The sequence below is a fragment of the Hylaeus anthracinus genome, unplaced genomic scaffold (genome assembly GCF_026225885.1).
Source record: "Hylaeus anthracinus isolate JK02 unplaced genomic scaffold, UHH_iyHylAnth1.0_haploid 5, whole genome shotgun sequence".
In the NCBI taxonomy this organism is placed as follows: Eukaryota; Metazoa; Arthropoda; class Insecta; order Hymenoptera; family Colletidae; genus Hylaeus; species Hylaeus anthracinus.
The window spans coordinates 14238855-14263478 of record NW_026535322.1 but is presented as its reverse complement, the minus strand read 5'-3'; the positions used below and the strand labels follow the sequence as shown (position 1 = coordinate 14263478).

Sequence of the window (24624 nt, the reverse complement as noted above, 5' to 3'; positions counted from 1 at the left end):
GTCCTCGGGTGAGATTCAGTTATGTAGATACGATGTAAACAATGTGTGTTTGCTGAAACAATGGCGAGTGCCGCAGAGTTTTGCGATGGCGTTCTGGAAACGATGGCTGCGAGAGTATTTGCTGACCTTGATACCGCGTAAAAAATGGACCGAAAAGGAAGGAACCTTGGAAGTAGGTGACATTGTATTAATTATAGATCTACAAGCGCCGCGAAATAGTTGGAGGAAAGGTACGATCACACGGGTTTTTCCGAGTTCGGATAAACAGATCAGAGTGGCTGAGGTACGCACGCGAACGGGAATCTTGATCCGTCCGACACGGAAACTAATTAAACTGCTAAGTGTAAGAGAGGTACAAAATTAAACGAATTTTGTACGAGGGGAAGGATTGTTACGGACAGAATGTAATAGAAAACAATACAGCATTGAAAAAAGGAGGTTACAGAGGATACCATTTAATACCATATTATTCAATGTATCATTTAGTGCATTAACGATACTTCCAATGGGGAAGTAGGCGATTTCGGGCGCTGACGGTCAGAGTCAGTAGTTCATGGGTTCGCCCATGACTAGAAGCCTTTACGTGCACGGGGAAACTCGTGGCCGTAATTTGCCGTAGCACCGAGAGTACAAAACTGCTCGGGAGCGGCAAATGTTGTTGTAACAGCGGCAGCTAACAACTGACCGGGAGTGGTGACTCCTTACCATAGCACTGAGAGCCCATGCTGCTCGGGAGAGGTAAGAACCGGGCGTGGAGGGGGTAACTCGTACCGCGACCGGAAGGCTGTCTGCGAGATCATAAGCGCCCGAATGCAACGCACCGTTTGATCTTTGTCGAATCTTATTGTTAGATGGGTTTACTAATTGCCGCAATGAGTTGGCGAACTATTCGCGTGTGAATATCGATCACGAAAATAAAGCTGAAAAGTCCCTCGCAGGGTCTTTGTGCTAAAGTTCCGATAGCTCGCGTTTAGGGAAGGAATATCAAACGACACCGTCAAAGTACAGACCGCGCCCATTTGACGGCGAATGCCGAGCGATTATCGGCGAGTGGGCTTTGTGTCTTGACGCGGAGCCGCGAGTCGGGTGCGAAAAGAAGAAACCGCGCGACAATAACCCAAAGGAGGACACATGCCAAAGGCACATGGCGAATCTCGAAGGTTCGACGGAGTTTTGGTGGAAGACTCAGGAGGGGATCAGGAGTTTTATATGCTCAAAATTATTGAATGTGAAACTGGGTAAAACCTATTTCAATATGATTTAATTAAAAATGAATTACACATGAATGTAGATTATAATTACCCAGATAGGACAGGGACGTCTTATATACGTCCATAAGATGTCCGGTAATTCTGAATAGTTCCAAATATTACATACATATTACATCTCATATGTACAAAAAATATTGTATTCCTAATATTGAATAAACATTTTGTTTTACATGTTCAAACATATATTCTGTTGCGAATATTAGAGAAATATGTGTTTTATCTACGGAAAAAAATATTCTGTTCTACATATTGAATAAATATTATATCATAAAGAATATTAATAAATAATATTTATTTTGTTTAAAAAACAAGTATTTTTCCCTAAATCTAGAAAGTTCAGAACGGACATCCCTGGGACGTACAAAATTTAGGTCCCATGGACGTACGTAGGACGTTCCGGGCGGACGTCCCTGGGACGTACAGAATTTAGGTCCCATGGTTGTTCGCAGGACGTTCCGGTCGGACGTCGGACGATTGGACGTAAGCTGGACATAAAATGGACGTCCATGGAACGTCCGGTGCTATCTGGGTAAAGATCTCTTCCCTGTATTCAGACTCATTTTTGACTTCTTAAAGACAACATCTCACGTAAAATGTCTATCCAAGGTAGTGATGTGTGGAATTTCTTCGTGCCAGTAAACAATACTGGATATGCTACTTGCAAAATATGCAAAAAGAAATTATCGTATAAAACAACTACGACAAATTTAAAAAAACATTTGTGTTCAGTGCATCCTACTATTTCACTAGCATGGAGACAAAAACACAGGTAAGCTTAATTAAGATATAATAAATAAATATATAAGTAGTATGGGTGTGCATGTATCCAAAAAATGTATGCATTGAGCAAACTTTCGGAATCACACCCCATTCGACCCGATAACTACGCAACCTGTCTCGATTTGTATTTTCGGGTACCCACACACCCCTAATAAGTAAATAATTATAACTTATTTTGTGTTAAAACGTGTAAGCTAAAATAAAATGAAATGAAATGAAAAATGTAAAAATATAACAAAAATATTTATTTTTGTTTGTACGTATTAACACTGTAATTATCTCTAATCTAAAAACATTTTCCTGCATGCTTTTTCATATATCTATTGATTGTAGAATGTATTTCTCCATGTTTCCATTTTTTCTACCCACAGTCATCACAGTCCGCAACTGATCCTGATAATCCAGAAGTTCCTCAAACTGGACCAAGCAATATTATCATATTGCCAACAACTCAAGACAGTTCAGAACATACTACAAATTCTCAACCTGGTCCAAGTAACGTATTGCCATTGCTACTGTGAACATTTCAGGACACTTCAGCACATACTGTAAATAGAGTAATAATATCAACTCAACAGCGAATTACACCATTCCTACCACGAAAGATGACAACAGCAAACCGCAAAAATATTGATGAAAAATTATTATGCCTGTTTATAAAAGATTTGCAACCTTTTCAAATAGTTGATAATATTGGATTCAAAGAATTTGTACATGCTTTAAATCCAAGTTACGAATTTCCAAATCGCAAATTTATTTCACACTCTTTAATCCCGGCTCGCTTTGAGGAAGCCAAACGTACCTGCAAAGAAAAATTAGACAATTAAACAGTACTAAAGTTTCTATTACAACAGATACGTGGACATCATTAAATACTGAAAGTTTTATAGCTGTGACTGCACATTTTATTAATAATTTCAAATTAGAATCAATTCTTTTAACTTGGGTGCAAATGACAGATTCCCATACAGGTCAAAATATTTCAGATGTATTAAAAATAATATGCAACGAATGGGAAATTTTTAATAAAGTTGACTTTGCTACAACTGATAATACCTCAAATATGAAAACCGCTATTTTAAAATATTGTAAATGGAAATATATTCTATGTTTTGCACACAGTTTAAATTTAATCGTAAAATCTAGTTTAAATAATGATGCAATTAATTTACTCCTTGAAAATGTTAGAAAAATTGTTAATTATTTTAAAAAAAGCACCACAGCTGCAGAAAAATTGAAAACATGCCAATTAAATTCAGACAGAAATGTACAGAAGTTGATACACGACGTACCAAGTAGATGGAACTCTACTTACAATATGATAGGTAAATTTATAGTATTAGAAGAACCGATTAAAGCAACAGCAGCAATAATTAATAAGAACTTACCACAAAATACAAATGCAGAGTGGGAAATATTACATGAATTGACAGTCATACTTAAACCGATAGAATCAGCAACAAAAATTATAAGTGGAGAACAATATCCAAAAACTAGAACAAAAAGATTTTTCAATATGTACGCAACAGATAATACACCATATTGAAATAGGAATACTAGAACGGTTTACAGAAATAGGAACAAACATAATAATACAAATTTGCACATTTTTAGACCCACATTTTAAAAATGCTTTTTTTTTCTCAAGAAAAACTTGATATAACAAAAACAGAGATAATAAATATATTAATTGACAATAGAAACATAAATACAACTGAAAATATAATAAACATAGAAATAGATATACAACCAGATACAGATATAGATACAGATGAATTATCAATATGGGCTGCTTTAAAAGATAAAGTAAAAGAAAATACTCCGAAAGTCATGGCACCATAAAACAAAATAGCAACAGAAATACAGCAATATTTAAGGGAGGAGTTTTACGACAGAACTCGGGACCCATTAATTTGGTGGAAAGACCATCAATTTCAATTTCCGTTATTGACTAAATTAGTAAATAATTTATTTTGCATGGTGGCTACTTCAGTGCGATGCGAAAGATTATTTTCTAAAGCTGGGTTAATTTTAACAGAAAAAAGAAACAGATTACAGGCAGAAGAATTATCTATGCTGTTATTTTTAAACACCAATACATAGTTATTTATTTTTTATTATATATATTTTATTCCTTTGTTATTTTATTCTTTGTATTTTATTTATAATATTTGTATTATGTTTTATCTATTAATTATATTTTCTAATTGTGTTACACTTTGTAAAAATCTAAAGACACTTACAATTAAATTAAAACTTACACTTCATAATTATTGACTTATTTTCATTACTCTTCACTGTTCCTCATTAAAACATTCCTTTATTTACTATTCTTTACTTTACTTTATTTTATGCGGTGTATTTGATGTCTTTAATTACATACTTATGTAGAATATATGTAAAATATACAGGGTGTCCCAAAAATGTTGGAGGTCCTTGAAAAGGGTGGTTCAGGGGGTGATTTGGAACAACTTTTTCCTTAGCGAAATTGTTGTCCGAGGCTTCGTTGAGGAGATATTAACGGAAAACACTGACAAATCAGAGTGCGCGTATACTGTTAGAGCGGCCGCGATAGCGATGGTTACGGGCTAGGTAGCCGCTCTCGTACGCGAACAAGTGACTCGACGTGCATTGAAGGATATTGACGCGGCCGCTCCAACGGTAACGGGAGCGTCCGCGCGCTCTGATTGGTCGGGTTTTTTTATTAATATCTACTTAACGAAGCCCCATCCGACATTTTTGCAAAGGAAAAAGTTGTTTCAAATCATCTCCCGAACCACCCTTTTCAAGGATCTCCAACATGTTTGGGACACCCTGTACAGGTTAGGGTGTTTATCATTACGGCGCATAAAAATTTAGGCTGAAGATTCTAACAACGCATGCAAAGAACAGTTATGTTCTTCACCAATCAGAAGCAATCACGAAAAATCACGAATCACTGTGGAAAATCACCGTGATTGGCAACGAACGTGATCGAATCACGAGTGATTCACAAGTAGCAGTTCTAGCAATCTCTACTAGAGACGCGGTAGCGTTATAAATTCATGAAAAATTATAAAGCCCCGTATATCAGTGCTCGGAATTACTTGCACATTTCGGCCTGATTCCTGAAGCACCACCTTCGGCATCCCCACTACCGGTCTAGGCCCGACGGCCGGCGATCGTACGCGCGACGTTGTTTCTCAGAGATGTACTACAATCTACAATAGATATGTCGGGTTTCACCCGCGTGAGTAAAAATTTCCTTGCGCTGTCAGTATTTTTTATTTTTACAGATAAATAAAGTTATTAATATTATGTTTAGGTTTATAAACATCTTTTATATATACATATAATAACAATAATATATGATATAATGATTGCAATTTTGTCAATAACTTTCCACATCACCCAAGAGGTATTATTGTTTATAAACCTAAACATAATATTAATAACTTTATTTATCTGTAAAAATAAAAAATATTGACAGCGCAAGGAAATTTTTACAAAGCTATTAGAATTTGTCTGGAACTATCCTGCAGGAAGTTTGTGGAAATTATAGTTTGTTAAAGAAGAAAATTAACTCACTCGATTGTCACACATAACTTTATTAACTCCGTTTCCGCGATGGAATTCTCGATCGGCGTATAAATTCCACGCGATACGTCGAAATCGAAGCGAATATCGTCGTTACAGTTCGAGCACAAGCGATAGGCGCGTTGTTAGAGGTGAAAAGACAAACATGTATTAGTTTCGATGTTTTGGATAAGAATGATCCATCGATGACTAGCGGTCGCCGCAACCACGCGTGGCGCGAGGCATGACGTTTCGTTACGTCATTAACTGGCGAGTTAATTAGTCAAATGACATTTTAATTGTATTAAATTAATAAATAAATTTAAATCTATTTAACGTTATCCTAAATGTAATATTTATAACCTTAAACCTTAACATACCGCCCACCTCGGATATACGTATCCGACTGCGCAACAAAACGATAAAACACCGATGGTATTGCGAATTGAATTGTAATATATATAAATATACATAATCTAATTACAGCCACCCGCCGTGACAGAGCAAGTCGACGGTCGTGACTTGCTGGCATTCCCGGAATCATTGGAGTCGCATTCATGTATCTCCACTGGAAGAAAACATAATTTGACGATTGGTCGTTTGAACTCCGAATTCGCCGTTTTAACCGTGACAGCACGGGTTACATTATCCGCTCCCGGATGGCATTTTATTATTCGCGCGAGTTCCCACTTGCTCGGAGGGGCAAGCGGGTTTTGAAGAAGGACAATCCGACTGACTTTCGCCAGATTGTTTGCGATGCGCCATTTTGTACGTTGTTGCAGCGTGTGAATGTAATCATTCGACCATGCCTTCCATATACTTTCGGAGAGTTTCTTTAATAATTGCCAACGAGTCAGACGTGTATCGCGTACATCGAGAAGAGTCACCGACGGAACAGCTGTAATTGCAGTGCCGATTAGGAAATGACCAGTCGGTAGCGCTGTATAATCCTCCAGATTTTCCGAGAACGGAGCTATTGGGCGTGAATTCATACATGCTTCGATTTGACATAGCACCGTAGTTAACTCCTCAAAAGTGAGGGTGTGAGTGCCGATGACACGCTTTAAATGTTGCTTCATACTTCGAATTCCAGTCTCCCACAGTCCACCGAAGTGCGGAGCAGAAGGAGGAATAAATTTCCATGAGACCTGATCACCTGCAATCTTATTAAGGAAATTCGGATCGCGGGTTGCAGTTCTGAACGCTTTGGTCATCTCTCTATCGGCACCTTGGAACGTCGTTCCATTATCGCTATACATAGCGACTGGTAAACCGCGACGAGATACAAACCGATCATAGCAAGCGAGAAAAGCATCAGTTGCATGAAACCCTACTAGTTCGATATGTACTGCGCGAGTCGTCAAGCATATGAATAACGCTATATACACTTTTACCGATTTATATCCGCGACCAGGAGTCGTTCGAACCAAGACCGGGCCCGCATAGTCCACGCCGCAGTGTTTAAAAGCTCTTTCTGCGCAAGTAACGCGTGCTGATGGAAGATCTCCCATTAATTTAGACGGAATTTCCGCTCGATGTCGCGTGCATGTTACGCATTTAAATAGAACTTGGCGAACAGTAGGACGCGCTCGTATGAGCCAGAACTCTTGCCTCAATTTCGACAAGGTTAATTGAAGACCTGCATGTAACAATTTCCTATGCAGATAGTCTATCAGGAGGGAAACCAAAGGATGAGATGTAAGGACAATAGAGTGCTTCATCTCTTCCGTCATTGCTGCGTGACGGAGCCGCCCGCCAACACGAATCAAACCCTCCGAATCAAGATACGGGTTTAGTGAAATTAATTTACTCTGTCGCGAGAGAGGAAGTTTGTCCTGCAAACGCTGCAGCTCTACCGGATGGACCAATCGCTGGATATATTTTAATCAGAAGGTTCGTGCTTTGTGAATTTCGATTGGAAGCAAAATACTTGAACTACAATGAGTCTCCACTGAAACCGTTTCAGCTGAAGAAGTCGATTTATGAGGGTGGCGACACGACTTAATCTGCTTAATGAAGCGCAAGATGTACGCGGTCACGCGGACGAGTTTAGTCCAACTGGAGAACCGCGACGCTAACTCCCATGGTTCATGGGATGAACATACATGGAGAGTTACAGCTCTCCGTTCCTCCAAGGAGACTGTTGTTTCGAGCGGCGGTATTTCGCTAGGTCACGATGCTGGTCGCGATTGAAGCCACGGCGGACCGGACAACCATAATAAGTGATTCATAAACAGCGGGACGCTCATTCCCCGAGAAGCACAATCGGCAGGGTTGTCCTCCGACTGGACGTGATGCCATTGGCATTGTGGCACAAGTTCGTGAATTTCCGATACACGGTTCGCGATAAATGTTTTTCATTTAGATGCAGATTGGTGAATCCATGCGAGAGTAATAGTGGAATCCGTCCATCCATGCAATTCGCACTTGATACTGCCAAATGATGTTCGTATAAACGCCATTAGTCGAGCGAGAAGCAAGGCTCCACATAGTTCAAGTCGCGGAATAGTTAACAATTTGAGCGGAGCCACTTTAGATTTCGCCGCAAGCAGCGACACAATGACATTACCATTGCTCGTGGTAACGCGAGAGTAAACCACTGCCACATAAGCGTGTTGGGAAGCATCCGCGAAACCATGCAACTCTATATTTGGAATCTGCGTCTCGTGTGCTATCCATCGAGGGAGATTCGTCGACCGAAGAAGAGGAAGCTCGATACAATAAGTTGTCCACTTTTGGTGAAGCTCGGTTGGAATGGGATCGTCCCAATTACACTTCCGCAACCATAATTGTTGCATCAAAATTTTAACGACAATAACTACGGGAGCCGCCCATCCAAGCGGGTCATAGAATTTCGCATTGGTCGAAAGAATTTCACGTTTAGTCGACGAAAGAGAAGTGGTTACGCCAATATCAAAACGGAACGCGTCCGCTTCTGGATTCCAATTGATATTAAGTACCTTTAAATTTTCATCGGGGAGTAGTGGTTTAGTCGTCGCGAGACCGTGTTCAGAAGGATCAATATCTGCAATTAATGCAGGACAATTACTTGCCCATTTTCGCAGAGTGAAACCGCCTTTTTTTAATAGAGCCGTTACGTGGTCGCGAGTTTGACGCGCCAATTGTGGATTGTCCGCCCCGAACGCACAGTCGTCAACGTAAATTTGATCTCCAATGCAAGTCAATGAAAGACTGCCAATGCAAGAGGATGATTCGCTCCGTCGTCCTTTGCGAGCTGCTGTAGAACGCGTAACGCGAGATAAGGCGCGGGACCAGTACCGTATGTAACAGTCAAGAGTTTGAAATGTCGCAGTGTATCCAACGGTGAAGGTCGCCACAAAATCCGTTGATAATCAACGTTCTTAGAATTTACATGGATCTGTCGATACATCTTTGCGATGTCTGCTATGAAGACGTATCGATAAAGGCGCCATCGAAGTAACACAGTAGCTACTTGTAATTTTGGACCGATTAATAAATGATCGTTTAACGATTTACCGTTTGCCGTTTTCGCAGACGCGTTGAAAACGACTCAAAGACGTGTAGTCGTGCTGTGTTCGCGAATGACCGCGTGATACGAAATATACACGGTTTGATCGGATGGTACCGGTGAAGAATCTTTAACTTCTACCATATGACCAAGTTTTTATACTCGTATAAAAACTTTGAAAATTCAGTGAAGTGTTTCACAAACAGAAGACGCACTATATATTGCCCATTAGGAGCTCGAGTATGCGAGCGCTGAAAATGCTCTTCGCATTGCTGCTCGGAATGAGAGAGACGCGTAATGGACGGCAACTCCTCGATCTCCCAAAATCGTCGAAGTTCTATATCTAAATTCGATGAAACGTTGCAATGAAAAGTCGCGTTTGAAGCGGGAGACATGGTTGAGGATGAGGATACAGGATCAGACAGAATCCATCCCAGTGTGGTATTCTGAGCTGTTGGCTCTTTAGTCGTACCCTTTCGCAAACCATCTAATAGGAACGAGCCGTACTGATCAGCGCCAATAATCATTTCAATAGGGTCCGAGTTAAAGGGATTTTCATCAGCTAAATCGAGATCACGAATGTGAGAGAGTTTGACATCAGTGGTGACGTGGTGTGGACCATAGCTCGACAACGAGCGTAGAACATAAGCGGTCATGGAGTATACGGACTCAGTCTTACAAGAAGCGATAGTAAATGTTGCTACTGAACGACACGAGATGGCAGTGTTACCGATGCCGGTAATACAGGCTGAAACGCGCGAGCGCGGAATGCGTAATTGTTGCGTCAGATTCTCAGAAATTATGGAAACAACCGAGCCTTGGTCGAGAAGCACTCGAATCTTCTCTGAACGACCCGATGGTGATCGCAGTTCAACTCGTGCAGTTGCAAGTAGAACTTATTGCGTAGCTGTAATTCGCGGTACAGAGCAGGACGCGAACGTAGTGGCGGCAGGATCATTGACATTACAACATTTGTTGATGAACTCGTCTCGTTTGAGGACGCGGTCGCATTGTCAAAGTGCAACAAGGTATGATGACGTTTTTTACAAATTCTACAGTTGTGCGAACTCGTGCATTTCCTCGTTGTGTGGTTCGGACTTAGACAATTTATGCACCGGTTTGCTCCTTTTACGAACTCGAAACGTTGTATTGCGGATTTGGTTTTAAACAACGAACATTGTCCGAGCGTATGATTCGATTTACATAATTCGCAAGTACCTTTCGCAATAGCGGCTCCGTGTAATGACGCGGCGCGTGTTCGATTCGATTTCGTTGTTGATATTTCGCGACTTTGATCGGTCGATCCTGACGTGGATGCCCCGATAGTTTGGAGAGCTCGTATTAGCGATTGTAAAAACGTGTCTAGGTCGCTAAATGTCGGGCATTAAGTATCGTTACCCAGTTGCAACTCCCAAGCTTTACGCGATGCCGAATCTAACTTTTTTGATACAAAGAAAACGAGTATATCATCCCACGTATTGACGGAACTTTTAAGATTCTTTAAAGCGTTAATTGCCATACTGGCTTTATCTCGAAGATTTCGAAGTTGATCGGCCGATTCGAAACGCACTTGTGGTAGGTCGTACAAAGTATTCAAATGCGTTGAAACTAATAGCCGCGTGTTTTCATAACGTCCGACCAAACGATCCCACGCGAGTTGAAATCCCGCCTCGGTTATCGCAATGTTTGTAACAAGATCAGCCGCTTCCCCTTGTAGACATGATAACAAATATTCAAACCTAGAAACGTTTGACAGACCTTAGCGTTTGATGATCATGGCTGATAACCGATCCCGGAAGCTTTCCCACCCATTGATGGATCCAGAGAATTGCGGCAAATGAAGAGGAGGCAACCGATCTGCAACGTTGCTGGATTGATGGACAGCTTCTTCTGCTGGACGAGTCGCTGAAGTATTGGAAGAGTCAGCAGCCTCCAAATTGGTAAGAATTTCCGCCATGAAGTCCGACGTCTCCAGATAGATCTCGTGCAAGGTCATAAAGCGCTCCTTTTTGAAGTAATCCAGGTTATAGCGGTCAGAATCCGTTGCTGTAGCGCTAATCTCTTTGTGTAAATTTTTACACTCGACAAAGGATTCGCTAAGCTGTTCTAATCGATTTCGAATGACGGCAAACCGTCCACTTGTTTTTGCCCAGTTTTTTGAAATTGTCGAGAGCATGCTCGACAACACGAGCGGCTTCGACTTGTTGCTGAAGCAGCGTTTTAAGGTTACCCATAACGAGCGTTAACGAGTCTTTGTCCTGTAACTTTGAATTTTCAACGACTTATTAACCGATATTCTACACCGAATTGTCTTTATTTTATCACAAACTTTCTTCTTTCTTTTCACACTTCACTGCAATCCGGCTCGAAGGACCAAAATTTGTATAGGCAAAGCTATTAGAATTTGTCTGGAACTATCCTGCAGGAAGTTTGTGGAAATTATAGTTTGTTAAAGAAGAAAATTAACTCACTCGATTGTCACACATAACTTTATTAACTCCGTTTCCGCGATGGAATTCTCGATCGGCGTATAAATTCCACGCGATACGTCGAAATCGAAGCGAATATCGTCGTTACAGTTCGAGCACAAGCGATAGGCGCGTTGTTAGAGGTGAAAAGACAAACATGTATTAGTTTCGATGTTTTGGATAAGAATGATCCATCGATGACTAGCGGTCGCCGCAACCACGCGTGGCGCGAGGCATGACGTTTCGTTACGTCATTAACTGGCGAGTTAATTAGTCAAATGACATTTTAATTGTATTAAATTAATAAATAAATTTAAATCTATTTAACGTTATCCTAAATGTAATATTTATAACCTTAAACCTTAACACATAATATTAATAACTTTATTTATCTGTAAAAACAAAAAATACTGACAGCGCAAGGAAATTTTTACTGACGGGGGTGAAACTCGACATATCTATTATAGTACGTCCCTGAGAAACAACTTCGCCCTGAGAGCAACGTCTAGGCTCGGCCGTCGAGCCGTACAACACAGTTGATTTGCCATTTTATCGATTGCACGACGTTTTAACGATTACACTGAATTCGACCCTCTAATAGATATTTAAAGCATTTTTACATTGTTTACATGTTTAAACGGTATATTTTAATATGTCTTTTGCGAGCCAAAAATAAAACAAAAGAGCGACGGACGAGACAACATCCGGACGTCGACATCTTAGGCCTCTTAGACGTATAAACAAATGGTTCTATCTTTTGACTTAAAAGGAGCAAACGAAAATTCCAATTGAGCATTTGTGAGGAAACGATGAGCAAACGTATGCAAAAAGAAAATTTTCAGGGTGCAGGTTTAATATTTTTTCGAAGTCGGTTATATTTTTTTCTAAAAATTATTTTATTGGGATAAAAGTTGCACAGAAACGAGTAAAAAAGGACAAATTACAAAATGTTTTGTTTGCGGGACCAACTGGAATAAATATCCTACAAGATGCAAAAGGTTTCACTCCGATTGGTCAAGCCATCTCAACGTAATCGACGAACATACCTTAAAAAAAAAAATAAATAAAGAAAAATACATGTCGAATTGAGTAACCTCTTCCTTTTTGGAGTCGGTTAATAAAAATAATAATCGCGCAATCTTAATGTGTTCATATGATGTGTATAGACGTTTAAAGAACTAGTATTTATTATAAGGCTTAAGACGCATTTATTGTTATCATTTCATTGTATACAACTGAGATAATTATACGCACTGTATAGTAAAATAGTACAAGTGAATAAAGTAGTTACTTAAAAGCTATACGTCGCTGAAATTAATATTTTGCATTATATTATTCGAAACTCCAAATTAGTGTAATTTTAATCAATATAATAAATAGTGAATATATAATCAGAATGTTATTTCATGGTTTTGCGCAACTTAATTTCGATTTTAATTAAATAATGAAGTTCTTTAAATTTAATATAAAAATACATATTAATGATTTCATTTTCTGTTGTATAATGTATAGTCGAATTAAGTAATTGTTTGTACGATTTGAAATAGTTTTGAAAAAGTGGAGTCATGCATTAGATTTCATTGTCTAAATACTTTTTAATTATTGAGCTACTTATTTTAAGTATAATTAATAAGATTTCTATTCTAAATATAATAACTGCTTTGCAAAAATTCTTAAACAAAAATTTGTAAATGGAAGAGCAGGGGAGCAATAGTTAAAATATTGCATACATATCGAAGTTCAAAATGAAACTTAAATGTTTTGGGTAGGATCATGCTCTGTGTTGTGCGTTATCATTTTTATTATTTAATTTGGAATGGAACGTATTCCCAATATTTCCATTATCGTATGCACTTGCTTTAAATCATAATTAAGACAGAACAAAAACCATTAAAAAAAGTACATCGATTTGAATAAGATTATATAAAAAAAAAGGAGAAAATGTTACATTATACATAACGTGTAAAAATATTTTTACACTTAATAAATTTGTACACCATAGAGTACACACATAGTCACACCCTACAGACATGCAAATTGATTTTAATAAAATATCAATTTATCAAATTTCATTATTGTTATTTATAATTGGAAGTAGCGATTCTTTGAGTTTAAAGGAATTTTTAAAAAAATTAATATCCTTAAAAAAAGGAAGATGAATCGAAAATAGAAGCAAAAAACTAAGCGCTTAGTATATAATTATACAATTAATGTTTGAAAGATTATTTATATCGCGTATAATGCTAAATTTTGTTTACAATGCTACAAACATTCTTTCATGAATACATCGTCAATGATCAATATTCGTCCCGAATGTTTCTTTGAAATTAATCTACAATGTTTGTACAAGATCGTTAGTATAATCACTAAATAACCTGCTTTGAATTTGTAGATATAGAAAAATGTATAGTATCATTAACGTCATTTTCTTTAAGTTTTCGAAGATCGTTAAAGATTTTTTAAACGACGGTATACATTTTTTGTTACTGTAACTTAATATTTAAATATTGTATTATAATTGTTACAAATATATGATACAATATATAGCTGAATTGCTTATAATGATCGTCACAAATAAAAAAAAAGACAGTATAGAAAAACATATGTGAATTTGTAGCTTTATAATTCTGAAGAATTAGACCTTGCAAGAAATGAATTCTGTTCAGCGTCATCATTTGTTGAGATCATGAAAATTCTGCCTATTGCATTTTATTGCATTCTATATCTGTAAATCAAAATATATTTATGTCTTCTGATTCTTGTGATTCGTTGCGTATATTTATAAATTCGAAATCAGTAAAATGAAAGAAAAGAAAACTTTTGTTTTACAAGAATTTCGGTAAGCCAAAAAGAGTCCTAAATAGGTATTTGTTCGTCGTTTATTACCTTTTGAAAACTTTGCCTTCCTTTTTTTTTAAGGTTTAAGACAAAATGTAATATTTTTGTTGTCCAATGAGACATGGATAGTTTCACTTACTACGTTTATGCAGATAACTATTAATTATTTTCATTAATACTAATTTTAAAACCACTCTTTAAATATGCAATGTAAAATTAAGATAATTCTGAATTATAATAATTAACTACTTTCAACATTCCATAATCAAGTAAGCGTTCAGTGGTAAACTGAATCTTTTACTGCTTATAAAACTATTTGGCACTATCCATTGTCGTTGTAAGTATCAAAACTGCGATTAGTAGGTCTGTTTATGTAGTTTCAAGCAGGGAGAACAGATGCAGCTGTATTCATATATTATTAAGCATATTTACAAGAAAACTTTGCACAGAACCCACAGGACAAAAAAATTATCACTCATTACAAAAAATTGAAACAAAAAACGAATTTGGCTTTTAGAACAAAAGTCAAGGGCATAGAATGTACATTTAATAACGAAATGCAATGTAAAATTGACAGTACAAATAATAAAATAATCAAAAGTAATAAGAAAATTTTCTTCTACAATTGTCATGGTGGAGTTTCATATTTCAGTTATGTATAATCTGATGTTACCTTGCAAAATAAAAATTACTTCGTCCTGATGATTGTTATATCTGATTAAGGAAAGCAAAAACTTCACGATAAGTTTGCTGGCTGAACTTTGTAGGATAATGTACAATGTATCTATAACATTGTTTAAATTTGTATCGAATATACTTAAATGACAATTTTGTGTACAAATTATGTACTACGATAATCATAACCGTTAGTGAATACATGGAAATGTCTTAAACGTTTGTTATTGATTAATGCTAATTACTAGAAGACAATTGTTTATTTATCACTGATTATATGTGTTAGGTAAAATTAAATGAGAAATAAAAGAAACGAAACATTAATACCTATCTGACAGTGGCAAATTTCTTGTATACTTCGCTACGTTATTACTTCCGTTTCGTGCTTCGCTCGATTAGCGATTGATTATCTCGGCACTTAATCGAATTGATTATTACGACGCATAATTAACAGCCGAAGTTGCGAGATTTGCGGACAACTGAAATTTCTCTTCGTCGTCTTATTTCTATTCAAAAAGAACATTTGAATATTGTGTATAGTCTTTTTTCGACACATACATATGAAATAATCATTATTGTTATAGTAAATTATCTGATAACAAAAATGTGGTCGCTAATGCCTGGAGGCCTGCGACTTTAAATAATAGAATTAAAAAAAAAAGATCCATATTGTTTTCATTACTGATTGTTAATTTCGAGAATACTTATGTATAACATTAGTACAATAGTGTTTGATGAGAAAGTTCGTAATAATTAAATTGCGAATGTTTATGCATTTATGACAAATGAGAATATGGGTAAATTTATGAGAATGTGTACAAATGGAAAAATATATAATATATCAACAATGATGTATATGTTATACTGTTCAGAAGAGAAGACATACTTTCATTTAAGTTTCAATTTCTGTTCCAAATTTGTCTCAAATATGAATTTGCATCAACATCCGCAGTCTACTAATGATTTGTAGATTTTTTAATTTTACGAAATATCAAATCTCCGAATCAAGACAATGGTTAAACTTTATTTTGGGCACCAAAAATTATGAACTTTTTTTTGTACCATGTTTACAATTGAATGGCATTACCGACCTAATTACCCACCAAACCCACGGTCAAAGCCATTATGGCGTCGGATTAACCAACTAAACACGTCAAAAATGCTCAACTTTACACACGCGTATCTTTTTAACTGTTGGATTCCTAACATTTCAACTTACATTTTCGTAATCTGGCCATCAAAAATTACTAAATGGTACAAAAAAAATTCATAATTTTTAGTGCCCCAAAGTAAAGAGCACCCAAGACAATATTTAATTAATCCATTAATTTTACGAGATGTCAGATTTATATCGCCGAATGGAGACAATATTTAAATATCCTCTTAGATTTGTCCGTATGTAAAATTCCAGCAACATAAAAACAATGGGTTTTTTGTGCTTAGTAGAGCAAAATTCGTCTGTCAACGGCCTTCCGGCATATCGGGCACTCTGACATCCGGTCTCCACACATTTGGCAGGTTCCGTGGCCGCATAGGAATATCATGTTTTTCAAACGATCCAAACAAACTGGGCACATGGTCTGTAAGAATAAAAAAAAACGGAGGAAGTAAGTATTTCGTAATATATGTATTTATTTCTTCGTTCAAATGAATTCTTTGCGAGTCGTGATTATTAGATCATTTTTGAGATTATTGTTTGGAAACCCATATGGTCTCTTGCAATGCATTTCTTTTCTACATATTACTACACATTTTAAGTATGTAAAAATAATACGTCTATTATTAAAATTACAAAAACATGTATGCTATGGGAAGTCTTATTAAATATTACTAAAAAAGGTAGTTGATATTGGATCATCCAAAAGCAAACAATTAAACTGATTATTAAAATATATTTTTGTGGTTATCTTTTGAACAATTTTTTGTTATATGAAAGAAAGATTTATGAGAAAAGTCTCTTTTTCTTTCGTGCATACGATAGTTACCCTTAATCATCAAATAAATTAAATACTCAAATTTCATTACGTTAATGCTACCTTGAAGTAATAATTATTTAATTTGTAGAATTTGATTAAGTTCGTATTAAACAAGAGTTTTAAGATGTAAAGCAATTATTGTACATCCAGCAATATCCTTTTACATCTACCGAAACTGTATAATAATTGTACACTTTTATTACCATTAAATAGTTTTCTTTAGTTTTATTAAATGAAGTTTCAATATTTATTTCATGGAATTGATCTAAAACGATTAAAAGACTTTATAATGTTATAACAGTAACACTATTGTTAATATTATTTCATTTTTTTATCACGTGTATTTCTTGAAATTTCAACGTCCTTTTTTGATTTTCTTAAGTAGAAATAAAATTTTTACGATAATGCGTTAAATGACAAGAAAAAGTCGAACAATGCGTTACGTGACAATATTCGAAAAATAGCACTTTGAATAATTGTTCGCTCCTCTTAGATAAAATGCACTGTAATTTAAACGCTGGATATTTTTGATACATTTCATATTCAATACCTGTTCTTTGATGTCTTGAAGTTGCTGTTCGAGTTTCTCTATATCGCTGAGCGTTTTATCTATGCTTCCATTGTTCATAAGAGGCTCCCCAGTAGCGGTAGCTTGCTTGCTTGTCGTCGGTTCTTCTTCTGGATCGCTTTTTACGTCTGAGATGTTACCTTTTTATTATATAATAATTTGTATTTTTTGTAACACAGCAGATAATACAGGGTGTCCCAAAAATGTGGTAATACCTTGAAAGGGGTGGTTGGGGCGGTGATTTGAAACAACTTTTTCCTTAGCGAAAATGTTGTCCGAGGCTTCGGTAAGGAGATATTAACGGAAAACATTGACCAATCAGAGCGCGAGTATGCCGATGAAATGCCAGCAGTAGGCGTAGCTACGCGCTAGGCGGGCGCGCTCATACACTACCGAGAGCGTTTCATCGGCATACTCACGCTCTGATTGGTCAATGTTTTCCGTTAATATCTCCTTACCGAAGCCTCGGACAACATTTTCGCTAAGGAAAAAGTTGTTTCAAATCACCCCCCGAACCACCCCTTTCAAGGTGTTATAACATTTTTGGAACACCCTGTGTAATAATAACACTGTCCAATACGAATTTTATTCTATCATATCGACTATGTGATCCTTCTAGGGTTCCTCATCCTAAATACGCATCTGGAAGCCAAATTGCTTTATCATGTCCAGTCTTCGAAAAACACGAGGTTTTGTAAAATTGATCGATTTGTAGAGAAAATATAAACTACGAACGCTAGAGAGTTCTATTTAGTCTTAAAAGATAGAGGAGTGTTTTCTGAATATGAATATACATATTCATTGGATGTCCCCCTTCGCAACGAACAACTTTCATTACTGACTTGTTTTGATCTGATCCATAGCTCCCAAGATATCTAGAGACGCGGTAGCGTCTCGACGCCAAGTACATGAAAAAATAGCCTCCCCGTATATGCCTGGCGCTGGCGCTACCGCGTATCTTTTACTCGAGAAAACGCGATTCCAACCTAACCCGAAACTTCTGTCATTAATATCTTGTCACGCCTGCTGTATTTTTTAAATCTAAAGGCATTTTTTTCATGTAAATCGCATATAAGCTTTCGAATAAAACCAAACTCAATAAAATCGGTCTACGAACGACAGAGATATCGTAATATCATATCATGAATGTGTCAAAAACTGCAGCATTTTCCTTTTCTTTTGACAAGGAATTTTTCGTCAACACTTAGCCAATAGGACCTAAGGCCGTTCGTCGATTCGTCGACTCTCGGAATCGTTCGGCAGAGTTCGTGGTGGCCACATGCCGCTCATTCATAACCTGTCAAGTGTCAAATTTTTTACACTATTGAATTATTCGTGTACTTTTTTAATTTCTTTATACCAGCAAAATGTTTTTAATATACTAACAAATTGCAGCCAGAGTTGTAAAGTGTTGATTAATTTTAATTACGAGGTAAGTTGCCAAATCTGAATTGCCAGATATCTTTATCCATACCAGAAAACTGTTTTTAATTTAGATTTATCCATACCAGCAACCTGTTTTGAATTTAAACTCTTTTATAAACAATTCTGGTATCCTAATCCAATTCTTGGATGAGAGGGGAGCATACAAGCATGGCTTTTGCTGTTATATGGTGTGGGCTGAACGCACAAATCATGAACTTGATTACTATTTTTGTTTATGCAAAATTTTCGGATTTAATAGGAAAGAGAAAAGGAATATAATTTATCCGAATGTATCATCTGTTATTCATCCTATTGCTCATTCCAAAGAGCTACCTATACCTGTACAAACATCACTATCAACTACAACAGAAACGTACGAGAATGCTGTAGAAGAGTCCGAAACGATCATACAGAGAATTATGAACACGAAATACAGTATCCGTGAAACTACCGCATTTAATTAGTCAATCTGATTTTAATGATCTTGTGCGAGCAGGATGGAACAAATATTACATATTTTAGAACTCGATCACATATATTGCAGCAGTATTTTCATACAAACGAAGGACTTGGGGTTTGTATTGACGTCAATTTACTAGCACAAGCAATAACAAGCAATAGGTTTTGAACATAATGAAACAGAATAGCAATTATTTATAGATTTGTCAAAACGAAGCTTGAAAGCTATATAGTACACAATGGAAATGTACACCCATCTATCCCCATAGCATACTCTACAAAAATGAAAGAATGTTACAACACACTAAAAACAGTTTTATGCAAAATACAGTACAGCAAATATGTATAAATGGAACGTTTGTAGAGATTTGAAAGTAATCAGCATATTGCTTGGTCTTCAAGGAGGTTATACAAAATATTTTTGTTTTCTTTGGGAATGAGACAGTCAAGCAAGAGATTAGCATTATATTAGAAAAAATTGGCCATCAAGAAAAAAGTTAGTTCCTGGAGAAAAAAAATATCCAACAAATAAATTTAATAGATTCAAATAAAGTATTTTTATCGTCATTGCACATTAAATTAGGCATAATGAAAAATTTTGTGAAGGCAATGAATAAATCTGGATCTGGATTTGCATACTTAAAAACAAAATTTCCACAAATATCTGATGCCAAAATTAAGGAGGGAATATTTGTTGGCCCCCAAATCAGAGAATTAATGCAGGACGACAACTTTATAGGAACATTAAATAAAGAAGAAAAAAGTGTATGGCTTTCCTTCTAAAAAATTAATGAAAATTTTCTAGGAAAACATAAATCAGAAAATTACAAATCGATAATGAACAAACTTTTAAACAGATGAAGGAAACTTGGCTGCAATATGTCATTGAAATTGCATTTTCTATTATACATTTGCATTTGGAGTTTTTCTCTGGAAATCTCGGTGACGTGAGCGACAAGCATGGGAAACGCTTCCACCAAGGCATATCAACAATTGAAAAACGATATCAAGGGAAAGAGATGTCTGCAATGCTTGCAGATTATTGTTGGACACTAATGAATGAAAATAAGGACGCACTTTACAAGTGCCAAGCAGGACGGAATCATTTTTAAACAATATTGTGTATGGGGATATGTCCCAAGTAGGTAATTCTTCATTTTTAATATTTTATTTATACTGCAACTCAACAAAACGAAGACAATTTTCCGCTGTTTAAATTTTAATCATTAATTTCCCATTTTTATATCTTCAATTATTCGACTTTTGTTTATTTCGTATTGAGCAAACTTTATTCAAATTTAAATTGAATTTTAACAATTAATTCAATCTATAATTGTACGTTTTGTTGTTAATTTTTAATGAAAACTGCTATCTAACAAATTTCTCTTTACAACAGATTTTACTCACCAAACACCAACTTCAATAAAAAAGGTATAACTTTTCATAAAAATACATAAGTATTTCGTGAAAAGTTCACGCATCAGCAACTTTTTGAATTTCGGTATTCATGTATAGGCATTCAAAGAAGCAAATAATTCTAAACGAATGTATCTACATATTTATAAAACACTCCTCTATCTTTTAAGACTAAATAGAACTCTCTAGCGTTCGTAGTTTATATTTTCTCTCAAAGTCGACCGATTTTACAAAACCTCATGTTCTTCGAAAACTGGACATGATGAAGCAATTTGGATTCCAGATTCGTATTTAGAACAAGGAACACTATAAGAATTTCCTAATGGATATTGCAAAACCTAAAGAAAATTTTAATTTGTTGGACAGTGTAATTTTAATAGTAATTATCAACACTTTATCTATCGAGATAGACTTATCTATAAGCTTTTTAATTTCAATGTCCATATATTGCAATCTGTTAACTGTGTTGATGGCCATCTACTTATAAATAATCAGTGTTTCTCTATTCGAAAGATATATGCTTGAAGATATAACACAAAAATTGATTTTTGAAAAACTTTTTCTCCAAGAAACAATTTTATTATTATTATTATTATTACTTATTATAAACGGGCAATTTGTTGAAATACAATATAATAAAATATATGGATCTAAAAATAGTCATTAAAAAGAAATGGAATGAAGGAAAAATGATGAATGAAGATGAAAATGAAAATGAGGAATGAGGAATGAGGAATGCAGAATTAAAAATGAAAAAAAATCGCAATTTTTAAGGTAAACCTTGCGTTTAGGGGAGGCATCTCCGATGACCTTGACCTTGACAATAGGTCGCCTGTTTTGAATTATTTATTTTCTTTTTTCCGATTGGTGAAAATGGCGTGCTTACCTGAAGTATTGCATCCCTTAACGTAAGTGACGTCTCCTGGACCACCGCAACAGACGGATAGGGGTATCATGTGTTGAATCTGAGCTCTGCATTGGACGCATTTCTTCATAAGGGTAGCGCAACCTTCGCAAGCACATATGTGACCACATGGACGAAATAACACGCCAGCTTTGCGATCGGAACAGACTACGCACTCCTCGATCTGCAAAAAACAAATATGTCGTTTTTATCAATTAAACAGAAATTTAATTTCGATTAAATGAAATAGTATGATGATACTTTCGCCACCAATGAAACATTGCAAATTAAGAGTTTCAAAAACATTCATATATAAAGTGATATCGAGTATAATTAATATGTCATTCAAGTAGAATTGTAAAAATATATTGTGTGTATAAAATAAAAGTAACCAAATACTGAGTTTTACTTATTTGATACTTTTTCCTACAATAATTATGTAACATTATTATTATTAAAATCTCCGTGCCTTATTTTTTGTTTAGACTCCTACAATAGTATAACAACGTAAACGTAAAGTTTTGTTGAATTTATTGTATTTTCTTTTGATAATTTTTTCTTCTTATTTTTACCTTCTTAATTTTGGTTGTAGTTTCAAGTTCAAATATAATTGTAATCTTTAGCTTTATTTTTTCATTAATAAATATTATATACTACACCTAAGCACTCAAGGGTTCTCCGGTTAGTAAATAAATAAATAATGAATAAATAGCTATATTGTATTGAAATACCGTTAAAACTGGATTCTCGCATAGAAATACTTTACCTTCACTCTCGATAGAACGTTCTCTCGGCAGATCAAGCATTTTTTTACCCTTGGTGCGCAAGTGTTGCAACAAGCGACATGTCCGCAGGGGTTGAAAAGCATTTCACGTTTTCCATCCGAGCAGACCAAACACTCGTCGATCGTCGCTGATGGGACTGTCGCTTCAATATTGTGTCTGAAAGTATAGTTACGTGTATCGGATATGAGAAAATAAATATTTGTTCCCTATTCGCGTCGAAGCATGCGATAACAAGGCGATCAACAAAATTAGGTAGTAATAGATCAGAAAAATTAGTTGTTCATTCTTTTGATAAATTAGCAATATTTTATTAATGTAGTCTTAGGAAGAATCAAAACACTTTTAGTGTTTCTATACGATTATACCTAAATTTACATTTTGTTTTGTACTTAATTTTATTGTCTACATATACATAGACTTTATTGTATTATCGTATAGGCTCTTAGAATTCTCTTAGAACTCTTAGGTTTCTTGGATGACTCTCAGAATGTTTATGTTATCATTTAAATGATGAAGTAGAAGAAAGTGATAGTATAAAAAGTATCAATTTTTTATAAATGGAAAAGATCCTGTATTATTTCAACATTTGATTTCGGCTGAGTTATATTTTAAATTCATTATTGTAATTTTTAAGTTAGGCTAAAGGTAAATGAATGTATAACAAGTACAAATTTATTATGTGTCAAACAGTTCCTATATTATTCTAACGTTTGATTTTTCATTCGGTTATTTATTGAATCCATAGTATAAAAAGTATCAACTTTTTATACTATCACTTTCTTCTACTTCATCATTTAAATGATAACATAAACATTCTGAGAGTCATCCAAGAAACCTTCCACGACAAATAAAATTTATGGAAGCTGGCCAAATATACTAGAATATTTTCTAAATTCCTCGACTCAAATTGCGTTAATTTTCGGTGCCACGTTCGAAACTCCACAATGGACCGTGACGTTTTTCGTGTTACAGGGATGAAACAGAATAGGATTACTAACGATTCTCTGTCCTTATGGCAAGTGGTTAACGTTTTGCAGAGATTCGGATCCGGACATAGGTCAAGAGGAGTCTGTCCCTTCTTGTTCTTCAATTCCAGGTCGGCTCCGTGGGCAGCGAGGAAGCAGGCAATGAACGAGCTGCTCTTCTTGTCCTGGCCCTGGGCGCCCAGACCCATCAGGAGGCGACCGACGTCCTGGACGTCTTGCAGTTGTCGCAGCTGCGACAACGTGTGATATCTCAAAGCTTCGTGAAGAGGCGTGTCGCCGTCCTTGTCTGCCACGTTCAAGTTGGCGCCCTCGCGTACTAGCAGCTGCATACAGGGATTTACGATCCGCATTTAATTATCGAAAACCGATGCAAAATTAATCTGTCATTTCTATAACATCTTAATATGTACGCCATCGTCCTTAACTACACCGACGATAGTAACTTCTATCCTAGCTTCGGCATACACCGCCAAATGATGAAATGCGAGCACTATCTTTAAGGGGTAAAACCACTCTAGAGGCAGAAAAAAAGACCTAAATTTGACAATTTATTTTGGGAGTGTGACAAATGGAATAGAATTTCTTTTTAGAGGGTTTATCTAACACATATTGAAGAACGAAAAACAATTTTTTTATTGTCATTTACATACAAAATGGCGGCGACAGAGCCAGTCGAACAGTGGTTTGGATGGCCGAAAACCTGGCCAAAATGGAATTTTTGAAGTTTCGAACACACTTTTTTCAATATTGTGTGTGTGTGTTGTATACATATGAGTGCATTAGATGCTGCTTGAAATTTTAAAAAATAGTAATCGGTTACTGATATACAGAGGTTCAAAGATGACGAACTTTCATGCTCCTTGATATCGTGAAAAATGGCGCATGTTTATTGTGTCATAGAAAGTTTATCCTCAATAGATTCATATGTAAATCATTTTACCATAAAAGTAGATGTTACAAATATAAACTTTCCACAAGAACAAAGTAAAATATCTTTGGATTCACTATTGTAATTCCCTTTTCAATAT

The 24624-nt window shown here is 35.9% G+C and overlaps 2 protein-coding genes and 1 long non-coding RNA gene across 7 annotated transcripts; 1 reads left to right on the top strand and 2 right to left on the bottom strand.

Moving 5' to 3' along the window:
- Positions 1 to 637: 637 nt before the first annotated feature.
- LOC128895385 (uncharacterized) lies at positions 638 to 2730 on the top strand. Of its 5 annotated transcripts, none has more exons than XR_008461761.1 (3): positions 638 to 1238; positions 1603 to 2040; positions 2423 to 2559. XR_008461761.1 is itself a non-coding variant. In XM_054157931.1 (3 exons), the coding sequence occupies exons 1-3, from the start codon at positions 1132 to 1134 to the stop codon at positions 2601 to 2603; spliced, it is 447 nt and encodes a 148-aa protein (XP_054013906.1). In that variant the 5' UTR covers positions 651 to 1131; the 3' UTR covers positions 2604 to 2730. The 5 variants fall into 5 exon arrangements, 3 of the variants coding, with proteins under 3 accessions (XP_054013906.1, XP_054013907.1, XP_054013908.1); XM_054157931.1 differs by having other exon boundaries at positions 651 to 1238; positions 1882 to 2040; positions 2423 to 2730; XM_054157932.1 differs by having other exon boundaries at positions 651 to 1238; positions 1878 to 2040; positions 2423 to 2730.
- LOC128895387 (uncharacterized) lies at positions 2276 to 4439 on the bottom strand. The gene is made up of 3 exons (XR_008461765.1): positions 4295 to 4439; positions 2724 to 2853; positions 2276 to 2597 (listed from the first exon to the last, which is right to left on the bottom strand). It is a non-coding gene; the product is annotated as an uncharacterized LOC128895387 (long non-coding RNA).
- Positions 4440 to 11431: 6992 nt separating this feature from the next.
- On the bottom strand, positions 11432 to 23925 carry LOC128895381 (E3 ubiquitin-protein ligase MIB1-like). Its single transcript, XM_054157923.1, has 5 exons — positions 23609 to 23925; positions 22592 to 22766; positions 21808 to 22009; positions 17604 to 17761; positions 11432 to 16657 (listed from the first exon to the last, which is right to left on the bottom strand). The coding sequence occupies exons 1-5, from the start codon at positions 23923 to 23925 to the stop codon at positions 16517 to 16519; spliced, it is 993 nt and encodes a 330-aa protein (XP_054013898.1). The 3' UTR covers positions 11432 to 16516.
- Between the last annotated feature and the right edge of the window lie 699 nt (positions 23926 to 24624).

Excerpts from the sequence above, each read along its gene's own strand:
- LOC128895385 (XM_054157931.1), top strand. The coding sequence starts at position 1,132 with ATGCCAAAGGCACATGGCGAATCTCGAAGGTTCGACGGAGTTTTGGTG. Across the intron at positions 1,239-1,881 it reads ATTATTGAATGTGAAACTGG|TGATGTGTGGAATTTCTTCG; the intron begins GTAAAACCTATT and ends TATCCAAGGTAG. Across the intron at positions 2,041-2,422 it reads GCATGGAGACAAAAACACAG|TCATCACAGTCCGCAACTGA; the intron begins GTAAGCTTAATT and ends TTCTACCCACAG.
- LOC128895381 (XM_054157923.1), bottom strand. The coding sequence starts at position 23,925 with ATGCAGCTGCTAGTACGCGAGGGCGCCAACTTGAACGTGGCAGACAAG. Across the intron at positions 22,010-22,591 it reads ACGTTCTATCGAGAGTGAAG|ATCGAGGAGTGCGTAGTCTG; the intron begins GTAAAGTATTTC and ends TGTTTTTTGCAG. Across the intron at positions 17,762-21,807 it reads TAAGGGATGCAATACTTCAG|GTAACATCTCAGACGTAAAA; the intron begins GTAAGCACGCCA and ends TATAATAAAAAG.